Raw genomic sequence first — 14,742 nt, 5'->3', positions numbered from 1 at the left:
GGTCTGCAAAATTAGTCACGGCCTTATGTTTGTCTTAAGGCCAACTTGAGTATGGACAACTACTGAGGGGAGGGCTTGATTTGCCAAATTTAGAATCCACTTTAAATCATAGGTTCTAGATTTGTCATTTAGCACTTTATAGCAACATAAGTGCACTACACTAGACATTTCACTGTCAAAATTGAATTTACACCCCTCCCCAGAAGAGCTTACATTCTAAATGAGAATGTTGAGAAGAGAATTTGTTGACTGTGGGAAAAATTAGGAGACCTTTTTTCCTTCCATGTTTTTGTTTTATTTATCTGATAAATCCTAGAAGCAGAGCTACTCTGAAACAAGAACATTTATTGGCTGCCTAGCACAGGTTTCCATTTAGCTACAAATATATTATTTTTATTATATTACCCCTGGAAAGCTGATTTTAAATTTAAAAGGTAAAAAAATAGTTCTAGAGGTATCTAGAGATACCTGTGGGTCATTCCATTCTCTCACAAACCACTTCCAGGCTTCTGAGTAACTGTTGGCAGGTTGCCAGATGTTTCTAACACTGAAGGAAAGAGTCTTACACATGTGTGACAGCTTTAATCAGTGCTGGATACCCAGCTGATCCACCGGGGAACTGATGTGCAGATCAGCTGGAACCAGTGAAAACCGTGCTTTCTTAAGAGATTACAAGTGACTTCTGTCACTGTCAGCTACTCTTCAGAATTGTATGAAAGATTAAAATCTGAACTAAATGATAGTTTAACAGCTCATCACAAAATGATGGCTGAATACGAGACTAAAATGTCCTAGCATTATTGAGGCACGAGAAGGTGCTGTGCTCTAAGATGTTGGTTAAATAGTAAAGTTGTCTCTCTTGCATCCTCAGTAACTTTCTTGGCTGTATATGTTAAAACAACAAAATCAGAGGCTGGTGTTAGCCCTTTGAAAAGCCTGAATGTAGACAACAAAACATCTATAAACTCCTCTCCTTGTAACAGAACCCAGAGGACCTAACAGAGATGGAGGTGGACCAGCAACCAGCAAAAGTGGTGCTCAGCCATCATTGGGGGGCTTGTTTGCAGGTGGCTTTCCCATGCTGAAACCAGTTGGCCAAAGAGACATGATGGGTAAGGACACTTTTCTGTAGGAAAGAACAGACTAATGAAACTGGGATTGTAATGTGAAATAAAGACACTCCATGTAGCTTTTGTGATTTTTTTTTTTTAAACCTTTGATTTATTTTGGCACCAAACTAATACACCTTTATGTGCACCTGAATCCCCCTTGTCTGTGCCTCTGCCCTTAAACGCTAAATAGTTAACCCTCAAGACCAATGATAAGAAAAATTGCCTAATATAGAGATACTCTATGCTTCTAATCCAGTTCCTCAAATCTACTGCACTACAGATGTGCAGATTGCTTTAGAGGCACATAATAAAAATCCCTGCCCTCTGGAGCTTACAAAGAGTTAGACCTTGATCCAACAAATTACTTAAAGCCAGACTTTCAAAGGTATTTAGGTGCCTAGTGGGATTTTCAAAAGTGCCTATACACCTAGCTCCCATTGATGTCAATAGGCACTTTTGATGATCTCACTAAGTGCCCTTAGTCAATGGGACTTGGGCATCTAAGTCATTTTTTTATGAACATTTCAGCCGTAAGCAACTACCTAATTTTAAGCGTATGGGCTTTCACATTGACTTGAATGGGGCTACTTTCATACTTACTTAGGCACATGTTTAAGTGTTATGCTGGACTGGGGTCCAAGGAACTAAATCTCCATCCCCCTTGATCACGTGAGTAGTCCCATTGATTTAAACAGAACTACTTGGGTGTGTAACGCCTGTGAATGTATGTTTGTAAGGAAGCCCCAAGTAAGACATGACACAGTAACTGTGTGTGTGTAAAAAAAAAAAAAAAAAAGTGTGTGGGGGGAAGTGGTGTGAGCGCTGAAGGTGGTGACACTAAAGGAGTGAGAGCTATGCTTTAGTTGTGCTCTTGTTAATGTTTTGTAATCTATAGCAAGTATTAATTATAATTTTGTTATATTGGTAATTTGTGGGAGTTAATGAACGCTAAGGCCCTGTCTTCACAGGAGGAATTTTCCAAAAATTTCCCACTGTTTTTGAGATCCATGTAGCTCCAGGGATACTAGTAGTGTAGACAGAGAGCCTGTTACTGCCACTGCTGTATGTACCTCCTCAGAGCAGTTGCTTTTAAGGCACAGTAGACCCCAAGCTTGTTAACACTAGTGCAGCTGAACTGCTGTTGGTAAAGATGGGAAACTTTGAAAAATGGCCCTAGTCTCGATGGTGCCTAAGAGATCGGTATTAGAAGTGAGCTAAGAAATGAGTCTAGAAGGTTGCTTGGTTTCAACACCTGTGTTCACTTTTAGTCACCCCAATCTTGGCATAACTGCAAGGGCAGATAACATACACTGTATCTTCGTGTACATTGAATTATTCACCTGATGCTTTTAAAACAAGAACTTAGAAATTGAAACTAGAACCTGCAGAACTTCCCCAGTCACTTTTCTAGTGGCTTTTATATAGACCTGTTTCTCCAGGTATAAGAGGAGTTGGCTTTCAGTATCTGGTTACCCAGTTGTGACAGGCTATCACCATAGGTTATAGAAAGGTCATCTTCACAGATAATGGGCTTCATGTCTCCATTTACTCCATTCTCTCTCTGTGATATGGAATTGAAATTGTCACTGTGTGATTGGTTAAGCCACTACTAAATTGATTTCTCCCCCTCCCCCAATACAAACCACAAAATTGTCTCAATTTCCTGTGGCAGTCAGGAGACAAACATTTCTGAACCAGGAATGAAAACGAACAAGTGTTTTATGAGATTTCCTAGCTGGACCTAGAGACAGGAGTTAAAAATTAAAATTAAAACCTGAGCATGAAAACATTAATTTTATTCTATTTCCTCTGATAGTTTTGCAATATGCTGGACCAAGATCAGTAACACATTCTGGATGCATTGTGTTAGTAATATGAAGCTCTGGGGAAAATATTAGTTGAATTATTTGAAAATGTGTCAATTAACTAATCACTCAATTAAGTGAAAATGTCTTGGGACAGTTAATTAGAACTGAAACTGATCTTTCTCGCTTAGGAGCTGTGTGTGTAAGTTTAGGGGAGCTATGGATTCAGGCCCTTTGATCCTGGCCTTCTGTAACAGGTAGTCAGCAGACACATATATTGCCTTTTATCAATGGAAAATAAATGCTTGCTTGATAGATGGACCTTTTGAAATAGTAAATGGGCTTGTCACAGAACTGCTTCCTAATCACTGAAGGCAGCTGTGGGTGCCAAAATGGTGGAGTTGCTCTTTCGGAACTAATGTAGGCTCAGACACTCAGCATCCTGTGTGCCTGCTGTGTCCACATATCCCTTGTGTATGTGGCTGAAACAGCCACAAAGTTATGGAGCCAGCCATTTTGTTATGGCCCACCCTGAAAATCCATGGGATGGAGGGATCCTTCACAGAGCACATCTGCACAGCGTGCAGGAAGTGAAGTGTGCACATTTGCCGCATTGGAACCACATTGGTTCTGTGGCCTATTGTGTCTTCTCCATCCACTGATGGAGAAGGATTTTCCCAGTATGATTGAAGTTTGGGACACAGCTGGATCAGCAAGCAAGGAAGGTATTGTATCAGAGTTGGTGTTTTTGAGAATTTGGTTTATAACATTAGCTCTGCAGCCAGATTTGCAAACTGATGAATCTGGGACCTCCCTGTCAGAGTTAAGAAACCATGATGTGCATCACCCGCCTTCAGAGGCTGAGAGAGCAGAATTGGAATAACACCTGCATTTTTTATTGGCCATTGTAAAAGGCAGACTACGTGGAATATTCTAAAAGTGCTACTTTGAGTGAACCAAGTCAGTCCCCAGTGCTTATACCACGCAGGAGCAGGCATGAGCAACCTTAAGAACAGCATGTGGGTTAGTACCCAATACAGCATGCAGTTTTAAAGGCACTTGTCTGTCTCCATCTCATTCTACCTTGTGCAGAGTGGAAAGCCTGTGTCGTGAGCTGTCACTTATGATCTCCAAAATTTTCCCTAGAGTAGTTTTTCCCCTCAGGTTTGTCAGGCTCTCATATAATGGAGTACTAAAATGGCTGATAAACTGGAGAATGTTAAGAGGAAAATGAACAAGTGTCTCTTGTAGCAAAGCCCTGCAACCCAGTCTGGCTGGTGTGTGTGTGTGTTTCATTCCAAGCCTCTCAACCACTGTCTGCAGCAATCATGGACTCCATGGCTATTTCTCTTACTAGCCAGACTGAAAGGGGGACTATTGCAGTCCAATCTGCAGTGGGCCACAGCACTGACAGATGTGACTGGTTTGAAGGAACAGCCTTGCTCCTAAGTGGCTGAAATTCCATCTAAATGGCCTAGAGCCAAGCACCATGAGAAGGGCCCTGCTTTTCATTCCTCTTTTAGTCTGGTCAGATAACACCATGGTAGTACGCTAGCCACAGAGACAAAGGGGAACCAAAAGCCTTCTCTCCACCTAGCACTAACAGGCTGGATGTCTTTGTCCCTGGGGCTTTCCACGGCATGGGAAAGTGTTACCTGATTTATTGTGTGGTTATTGATAATATTCCCTGTTACGAGTTTCCAGCTAGACACTGGTTAAACTTTTGAGGTTTGAAAGGTTATAGTCCCAGAATCAGGTGGAACAGAAGTCAGCTTAAGTTTAGTGTCTGGTGGGAACCCCGATGCGCCCAAAGGCAACACAAACACTGAGGGCAGAGCAAAGCTTTAAATACTTTTATTAGCACGATTAGTAAAAAAAAAAAAAAAATGTTCCAAACCAAATGAGATAGTAGCTATAGTGTAAAATCAGGCTGATGTCCTTTGCACATACTGTCATACCTCTCATGGAGACCTAGTGGTGATCCACAAGGGTCCTACCCTACCTCTGGCATACCAATCAAGTTCAGTGGTCAAGATCTTGAGGCATACATGGTGGTTTGGCCTATTATAGTGTCTGTTGGCTGTCATGAATAATCATATTAATGCCTGGCCTCCTTTATCCATAACTAGCTCTCTCACTCTAATAATGTTGGTGTCTTTATTCTGTGGGTTAGTATATTAATGATCCCAACTTATCATTTACATCAATTTGTTGCCAAGGCAAGTTCATGGTTATGTATTCCCAGATGTTCCAGTCCTAAAATATCCAAAGCTGGTATCAGTTTGATTTCCTGTAGTTACCTGGTATTTTATACAAGCTTGTAGCAAAAATCCCCTAAGTAACCCACTCCTGGTTCCCCAGTAGCTTAGGGTTGCTGTTAAGCAACTCACTTATGCTAAGTCTCAGAGGCCTCAAAGCCTTATGCTAGCTACTTAAGTTAATGTCTTACAGGGTATAGGCCTATAGGTTTCTTGCATTATTGCTAAATAAAATGCCTTTAATCTAACTCTATGGGCTACAGAAAGGTAAGTCTTCAAACAGATTGCTTACACAGAAGCTCACTCCTCTGCAGAGAATGGGCACACTTCCTGTTACATGGGGAAACTGAGGCAAAGAAATGAAGTGACTTGCCCACTGTCACCCAGGAGGCCAGTGGCAGAGGTCTGAGTCCCAGTCCAATCCCCTGAAACATGCTGCCTTCTCGACCCCCCTCAAGTTAGAGATTGTCCATTGCAGAAATACTATTTACAACATTTGTGTGATGGGGAAGAGTGTCAAATCCCTTGCAGTATTTCAGTAAAAGTTTTATTGGGCAAATAGGACCAGCTCCTTTTTTGCGCTGTTTTTATCTGACGATTTGATACCATGTTTGTGTTGGTCTTTCATGATCTACCTTGAGGCTTGTGGTTTTGTTTTCCAGCTGGCAAGGCTGGGCAGCTGCCTGGAGTACGAGTGCCTCCTCCAAAGTCTCCAGCCCCATTGAATGGCAATGCCAAAGCAAGCAGTAATGTTTCAAGTCCACTTGATTGTCCAAGAGCAGCACACCCATCGGACCTACCCAGTGGGCCACGAGCAGGACCAGCTCGGCCCAGCATGCCTGCCCCTCCCCCACCTCCGCCAGTTTCCAGCAAACCTTCCCTTGTTTTCCCACCTCCTCCACCTCTTCCCTCTCCTCTGGAAAAACCTGCAAAAGTGTCACCCCCGAATTTGGTGGTTCCTCCTCCACCACCACCTCCTCCTCCGAGTGACAAGCCCGCCAAGGTTCAAGCAACAGCTTCATACCTGCCACCTCCTCCCCTGCCCCTGGCACCGCCTTGTGGATTGCCAGTTAGAACTGACTTTTATTGCAGTTCTGCCCCACAGCCTGATTTGAGGGATTATCCACCTCCAACTCCTCCCCCGCCTCCACCACCACTGCCTCCTACTCCTTCTTCATCAAGGGGATCCTTGCCGCTGCCACCCTCCCCTACCTTTAACAGTGCTGTGAACAGCCATGACATTCCACCCACACTGCCCCCCAAATCTCCACACTTCTTGTTCCAAAAACCTGGTATTCAGTCCATGCCTCTCCCTCCTGCCCCACCCTTCCCTCAGCCAGCTGCAGCAGTGCAGAAGAAGAGACAAGGCAGAGGTGCAGGTAGGTTTTGAAAATGAGTTTTCAAACTACACAAGTCTACAGAAAAATACAACCCTCGTCTGCGAGCTACGGTGGCAGAAGACAGGATGTCTGGAGCAGCAGGATCTAGGCCCCACATGTAGAGAGGATCTCTGAACCTGGGAGCATAGATCACTGGGAACTCTGTGAGAGCAGTTGCTCCTGCTGTGGGTCTGTCTCCTACACTGCTGAGAAAACTAGTCAGTGCTTGGCTTTCTCTTCCTGAGAGCTGAGCGGTGCAGCAGGTTGGAACCAACTTTAGGACAATAAGTATTAAGTGGATTTCCTGGGGAATCCCTTGGGAGAGATTTATGCAAAAACCCAGCTTTTTGAAGCTAAGCCCTTATGGAGAGGGTCATTGTCTGCTGACTACCTGTTACAGAAGGCCAGGATCAAGGGCCTGAGCTGTATTTAAAAAAACAAAACAAAAAAAATCTGATCTGTCCGGACTGGGTTCTGGATATAAGATAGATGAACTTCTAACCATGGGGAAAACCTAGTTGTAGGTTTTGAAAGACTAAAACCTACCAGAGCCCTAGTTTGGAGTTGGGGATGATCTCTTGGTAGGCTTTTTAGCATGCATGTAAATTTTTATTGTTTTGTTGTTTTCTCTGTAATGCTTTTACCTCAACAATAAATGTGATTGCTTATAACTGTGGAAAATACACTGATCATGGCCCTCTGAAAGAAAGCAAAGCACAGGTACTGGCCTTTTTTAGCAGTCTGGCTTGCTGAAGATATCCCCGTGTAAAGCAGGGAGCTGTGCAGGCATAAAATCCCTGGTCTGCAGAGTGAAAGGCAGGTTTCTGCTCTGGGGAGGTGACAGCAGAGAACTGGAACCCTAAAGGGGGTGCCCTTTGTGGACCCTGGAGGGGGAGTACAGGAGCAGTTACCCTGAAACTGTGACACATAGGGGGCAGTGTGTGTGATCTATGACTGTGTGAATTTCCATAAGTGCCAACAGCAGTGAAAGAAGTGTAGAAGGGCAAAGCACAGAGAAAAGTCACATAGTGTTTATGGGAAAGGAACAGTGAAGAGAGAGACAGGAAAATGAGTTATGAACAACTCAAGAGAAGGCAGCTAGTTGCGCTAGGTAGAGAAAGGCAGCTCAACACTGAAGAGTGGACAAAGGCAAAGCTAATCAACTTGCTGTATTCTGATGAGGAAGAGGAATCATAGTTCAGGTTCACAAACAAAAACCAGCCCAGGAGAAATCTTAGAACCAACTCCTTGGAGAGAAGCAGGGAAGAGGTTGATAGAAACATCCTCCATGTTCCATCTAGACCAAATGCATCATTGCAACAGGGATTGGGGACAGATATACAGGCAGACTGAGAGGATACAGGTGGAGAGGGGCAGACTGCATCTGGAAATCCAGCTGCTTGTAGACCAGAAGTGCCAGTTGGAAAAAATATGAAATTGGGTTTGTGAGATTGAGAAATATGCAGCTCCCCATAATAAAAACCAGCTAAAGGGTATGGGCTGAACCTTACATATCGACGTGTAGAGAGCGCAATTAATTGGCTATATTTTTTTTAAAGCTAAGGGAAACACCTTTTAAATATAATGGGTCAGGTATTCGGAGATAGTGATGAGTATAGAATAGATCCAAGCATTACTGCTGTAGTGATTCTAACGTGACAGCTATAAAGTAACCTCCTACCATGGTGCCATTTGGCTTTGAACTAAACATTGTGTCTGGTCTAAAGTCCAATCAGTTCATTTTTCAAAAGAATGTCTTAAGAACTCATTCATCCATTACTGTATCTTTGTGGTGTCTGCTTCTTTTTAAGTAAGCCACACTGGAAAGTTAATTCCGCCTCCGCTGCCTCCAGCAAGATCACCATCAACTGAGCTTACAAGCAAGTGTCCATATACCCAAGTTTCATCCTGGCCAGCTGCACGTGAGCCCTTTCCGCAGCACAGAAATGGAAACATGCACATCCTTGGTAATATTTTCTAAATTATACCTCTTTGCTATACTTGAAAGATTTCTACACAAAAGCCTGATAAATATACATCCTACCAAAAACCTCTCACAAATCTTACAGTAACTGTGAAAGTCCAGGGTGCATGAAGTCCACTGTGAAAAAGCAGTATAACTAGAGATAGAGAGATGCTCTGTAGTGTTCCTCTGTAGAAGAGCCTTATACAACAACAAAGTTTATAACTTCTCATTAGGTTTTTGGACTATCTGATAGAATAGAAAAGTAGACACCTGCTATAAAATTCTACAGGACAGTGCAAAATGCTATACAAAAGTAATAACTTTCTATTAAATTATATTGGGTTTAGAGTAATATCTACAGAAGCCTAGTGGTTTCATCCCCATTAAATTCTATAGGACAGAGGTTCCCAAGGACACTTTTTTGTGGTTTGGTGAGTTGGCTGTTTGGTCTTATCTTTGTTTCTAGCTGCTTCATTACTCTAAAGCCAGGTCAGAATACATCAAACACTGTCCTAACCAGAGCCGTCCCTAGGGTATGGCAAATCGGGGCGACCGCTCCGGGCCCTGCGCTTTGGGGGCCCTGCAGGCCGGCGCGATTGGCCAGCGTGGTCAGTCCCAGAAGTGACTGATTCGTCACTTCTGCCCCAGGCTCCGCACCCCCTTCAGGACGGCCCTGGTTCTAACATCATAAAAAATTGCTGTGATTGCCAGAGGCATGTTATATGATTAGTATTGGGATGGTGCAGTTGTGAACGTAAAAGGGGTGATTAACCAGATAATCCCACTTAAGATGGAGTTTTTCCACAGCATGAACCACTGTAAACATCACTGGGATATCAGTCAGGCACTTCAACTGTAATAGTTAACTGCCTCATCAATTTTCTTCCAGTGGTAACCCAGCTTTGTTAATGGTGACCAGAGTTTATTTTCCAGGTAATAGACAACTTTTTTTTTTAATTCTCCAGATGAGTTTGAGTCTAAGTTTACTTTTCATTCTGTGGAAGAATTCCCCCCTCCTGATGAATTCAAGCCATTTCAGAGAATTTATCCCAGCAAGGCATCTAGAGGTAAGTATTGAAAAATCTTGTACAAGCATGACAGGATTAAAGCTGTTTTTCCAACATAGTTAAAAATGTCAATGTGAATATAAATAAAGTAACACTGGGCAACAATTTAGCATTAAATTATGATTGAGTTGCTAGGATATCATGATATACTTTCAGTGTTACTGTTATAATGAATCCCAAAGATAGGATTCATTGTCTTTCGTTATAAAATGTTTCTAGAAAAAGACCAAACAGTAACGTGTGCTGACATGCCACCAGTTTAATTGTATTCATTACATTAAGTAGGAAGCTCTTAAGTTAAAAATATTATGTAAACAGACTTAGCATGGTCTTGACTCAGCCTTAACGTGTTCATGAACAGGTGATGTCAGAAATGAACTGTGGTTTAAGAGACTAACATTTAGTCTCTAAGGTGCCACAAGTCCTCCTTTTCTTTTTGCGAATACAGACTAACACGGCTGTTACTCTGAAACCTGTGGTTTAATACTGAACCTGTAATCACTATATACGAATATAAACAACAGTTCCAAGATTTCAAACCTGAGTGCTTAAAGTTGTGTCCTAACTCTCTATTTTGGCACCTAGATAAGAATGACAGATTCTCAGAAGCACCAATACGCTGGGAGATACAGATGCTCAGCCTTTGAAAATCATATCACTGTGTTTTGGGAGCACAACTTCACCCACCCAGCTTTGAAAATAGGCATTTTAAAAATAGATAAATAAAATCACACAAGTTCCTATCCTAACCGTCCAAGCTACTATTTGTATAGATCCCATGGGTTCTGTGTTATGTTAGACAACTCCCTACCCCCGAAATCTTCATGCTGGCACTACTTTTCTTAGACTGGTTCCAGTTTCTACACAGGGGCATTGCATGATGTACTGTAAGCATATACAGAAACAATGGACATCCTGTAATAGATGGTATCCTATGTATCTTACAGATACCCCTACAAATCCTCCACTAAGAACACATGTGAGATGAGAAGATCCCTCTAACAGATCTCTGGTGCAGAACTACACAGGAGGGTGAAGATGATAAGATAATCTATGAAACAGAGGAGGTTTTGTTTAAATGAGTAGAGATTATATTTTAACAATCAAATGATGCAGCATCACTGATCTGATATTTTTAACTGGAAAAAAGAAAATACTTTAATTATGCATTCTCTGAACTAGCCTAGTCATCGTATGGCAATAGAGGAGAGTGCTGGCACAGGCTTTTAAATGATTGTTGTTTACTTCAGGAATTTTTAAAACCAAGCACCATGAGATTTAAATTCTTTAGTAGTGGTCATTATGTAATTCTCATTCAAATCATCATCAAGCTGTCATCTCAAACAGTATTCCATGCATTACTCATATTTTTCTTCCTCACCTTTTAAATATTTTTAGTATTCCCCCAGAGAGCTCTAATTGTATTTACAGGAGTTTTCAATTAGCTATCTGAAAATAAGATACTCTATATATTGTATGTTTTTTGGCATGACTTTATAATCTCATTGTAAGTTACTTTGCTGCCTGTTTCCTACCTACCACCCCTCCCTCCCCCCCCGCAACCCACTGCAAAATGGCCTCTTCCTCAGTATTACCAAAGAGGGGTCCATAATTACAGGGATCTATTGGTCAAACATATATATAGAGGCAGGAAAAAGGGGCTGCGGACACCACTGCACGCAGTACGCTACTCTCTCTCAGGTTTGCTAGTGGGTGTACCTGTCAGAAGGGAATGAGCTGGAACATGACTACCTGGGCTGGACTGCCTAACAGCATTGTCATGCATTAGCAAATAAGGCAAAGCTTTTCCAAAGTGTTTCTCCTCGGTCAGAAAGCAAAACTGGGATGAATGCATTTGCCAGCATGTGTGTGTACAAGGGCACAGCTGGACCATCATGTCGCTAACATGGGACCCTTTTGTACAGTATAGATTTTCTCTTTAAATACTGCTTATTGCTGCTGCTAGCCAGGAGCCCACCTGCCACTTGTCTGACAGGCTTTCTAGACAGTGTCATTCCCTCACCCCCCATAATCCCCAATGTGCCCCTCTCCCGTTAGCTAAAGAAGCATTTAATAGCTAAATACTAGAAAGACGACAACTGGTATTGCTCATTCTCACCAATCTCCTTTGAACAGCTCTGCAGGCAATTGCCAGAAGTCCTCCTTCATTTATATGCTCCATGCAGCTCTTTTCACCCAATACTCAATGCGAGCTGTGAAGGGCTGCAGTCTGGAACTGCAGATTGATTCCCAAGATACCTCAGTTTGCCACAGGTGCCAAAAACTCTCCTCCCCTTTCTGCCAGTTGCCAGGATAGCTGACAGGGTGGTGAGCTCATGCAGGTTACCTTAATTACCTCACTGGAAATCAGACATTTCCTTGCAGGTGCATCCATAGGTTGGCTTGTCTCTGATTGGCTTAAAGTTATACAATAAAAATGGCCAGGTTAAGAGTGCTTCAATCAGTCTTTTAATTCACGTGTTGTTTCCCTTGGAGACTCAATTTCAGGACCCTGGTCCTGAGTTCCCACAAAGTAGCTTTAATCTCTTGTTTTTCAAGAGCCCAGGAGTGTGGGGGTGCCTGAAATCATTCCAGAGGTTCTGCACTCTGGCAGGCAGCTTCTCATTAATCCTCTTCATTCCAGGGGAGCAATGGCTGCTTAGCTAAACAGAACTGATTTTGCAAGCAGTAGCCAGGAGGGGGAGCAGCAGGCTGCAGATCAGAGAAGGGAGGTAGGAAACACTCCCTGGTAGGCTAGAAAGGGATCAAGATTCTGGCTTCCATTTCAGTACAGACCTTGTGGGGAGGAGACAACCTGGACCCCTCCCTAGGTTAGCAGAGGTGGTAGTGATCTCCAAGGGAGGAAACTCAAATATGGAGCCAGAGCAGGGTAGATTTTAGGAGGATGGCTAGATTTGATGGTGTGGGCTGGGGAAAGCTGATGGCATTATGACTATTCAAATATGCATATGAAATTAAAGCCTTATTTGCATAAACTCTGCAGCATCCCAAATTGCAAATCTAGCAGGTATGTTAAATCCAGTTTAGGGGTGTAGTTCTTCTATCTCTAGATAGTGCCTTTCTCTGCAAAGTTAGCTAGTAGCCTTGCACCACCACCTAAATACTAAGGAAGGCAGAAGTGGTCATGTCCTTGTAACTAGCTGGACTTTAAGGACATCAGGTAAAGAAGATCCCAGCAACTCTGCTGTGAACAATTGGGGGTGGGGAAGTTGTTCACACGATGCCTGACTGGTCAACAAAAAGAAGGTAACTGTGTGTGGAATCATTCATGGATGGATAAGTGGGCTGCAGATACCTACTTATGCTTAATATACTACCACCCCCCCAAGGGCTTGGGACCAGATTCATCAGTGAACTCTAGCAATTTGACAGCTACTTTGCATTGCTGGAGCCACGGACCACAGCAGTGAATCTGGCCCTGAGTCTGATGGGATAGAGGAAGTACAGAGTGAGGTTCTGGAGCCACTGAATTATCTCCTGGAAGAACAATTTTTCCAGCTGTAGAATGCAGCAGCACCATAGGGCTTCTGAAACGTAACCCCTTTCTGGCTTTTTTTCTTGCCTGTACTGATCTCTTAATAAATAGTTTGCCTGTGTGTGTGACATATTGGAAAAATAAATGCTGTCACCAGTATTGTAATTACAATAGTTAACAGTGCTTGAGCATATAAAATATAATAGTCAAATTTAGGTAGGCATCAACATGGGCATTGCATCTTTTCTTACAGAAAGTCTAATACGAGGCTATTCAGGAATAGTAGTCTGCTACAGTATTATTGGCATTGTGCATTAAAAGCAAATGTGGAGTATGATTTCTTGCCTATTCTCATCTGTACTGGACCCTGTAATACTGTGCAACAAATATTTTATAAGGATTTGTAAAACAATAAAGTGTCTTTGTAGATTAGTTCCTCCTTTGTACTTTAACTTGTGTGCATTAAATGGAGATGGACCCACCTTGGGAGAAGGGGTTTTGGGCAGCAGGCTCCAGTGCTGGAACTTCAGGAGCCTGGCCATGCAGCCCTGGGCTCCAACCATAGGGTGGCAGGTACTGATTCCCACTCCCTCTCCCCCCAAAAAGATCCAGCCATGCAGCCCTGGCAGGGCTTCAGCCCCTGGTTCTGGCCCCCGACTCTGTCTTGGTTACTGGCCAGGCAGTGGCAGATGCTGGCCCCAGGCACTGAGCCGCAACAGGCTTTAACCATGGGGTTTCGAGATCTGGCTCCAAGACTTCTGCCTTTGGACCCCAGTTCTGGCAATGCAGTAGCGGGTGCGGGTTCTGGTCCTGGCCTCCGGCTGCACAGTGGTAGGCACTGGCCCCAGGTGCTGGCCCCCAGCCATACGGCAGCAGGCTCCGACCGTGGGGCTTCGGGTGCCAACCCTTGGCTCCAGCCATGCGGTGGCAGGTGCTGACCCCCAGCTCCAGCAGCGTAGCCCTGGCGCTGATCCCCTGCCCCAGCTGCATGCGCTGACCGACAGCTCTGGTCCTGGCCTCTGGCTATGCAGCAGCCGGTGCTGACCCCAGACCACTCAGCAGCAAGCGCTGGCTCCAGCTACACGGTGGCGGGCGTGGACTCCTGGCTCCAGCCACGGGTTCTGGCCGTGCAGTGGTAAGCAGAGGCCCTGGACTCTGACCACAGCTCCAGCTGTGAAGCAGCAGGCTCTAATCTCTGGCTCCAGCCACACAGCTCCTCTCCCCGGCTCTGCCCTGGTAACATGGCAGCAGACACCAACCCCTGGCTCTGACCATGCAGCAACAGGGCTCAACCACCCCCATTGCCCCTGGACCCTGCTGCCTCCCATGACCTGCATCCATCCCACCATCATCTCTGGCCCCCACTGCTGGGTCCTGGGGCTTGCAGAGAAAAGTGATATTAACAAACACATGCAAGTATCACTTTTCACAGCCTCCCAGGTAGCTACTAAGTGTGCTGTGAAAAGTGATATTAACAATCACTTTTCACAGTATTATTTTTATTAAGTCTACAATATACCCCTCCATATATAAATTTATTATTTGGATGTGTATCTGTGCCTATTTATTGTTCCTAAATTTAATTTTTTTTTTTTAAGGAAAAAGTGTCAGTGCAGCCACCAGCGAGAGTTAGTGGCCACACTCTGAGACCACCAAAAA

General features: G+C 43.7%; 1 protein-coding gene across 2 annotated transcripts in view; it reads left to right on the top strand.

Annotated features, from left to right (window-relative positions):
* The window catches only part of WIPF3 (WAS/WASL interacting protein family member 3), a 57,688-nt gene extending 44,195 nt beyond the window's left edge, over window positions 1-13,493 (top strand). For both annotated transcript variants that reach the window (XM_074945717.1, XM_074945718.1), the window contains exons 4-8: window positions 984-1,112; window positions 5,838-6,554; window positions 8,366-8,521; window positions 9,486-9,587; window positions 10,535-13,493. In XM_074945717.1, coding sequence (XP_074801818.1) covers window positions 984-1,112; window positions 5,838-6,554; window positions 8,366-8,521; window positions 9,486-9,587; window positions 10,535-10,575 — 1,145 coding nt within the window. In that variant the 3' untranslated portion in view covers window positions 10,576-13,493. The remainder of the gene's footprint in view (window positions 1-983; window positions 1,113-5,837; window positions 6,555-8,365; window positions 8,522-9,485; window positions 9,588-10,534) is intronic.
* Window positions 13,494-14,742: the final 1,249 nt, after the last annotated feature.

Source organism: Natator depressus, chromosome 2, assembly GCF_965152275.1.
Source record: "Natator depressus isolate rNatDep1 chromosome 2, rNatDep2.hap1, whole genome shotgun sequence".
Lineage (NCBI taxonomy): Eukaryota > Metazoa > Chordata > Testudines > Cheloniidae > Natator > Natator depressus.
This window is presented reverse-complemented; position numbering and strand designations above follow the sequence as displayed.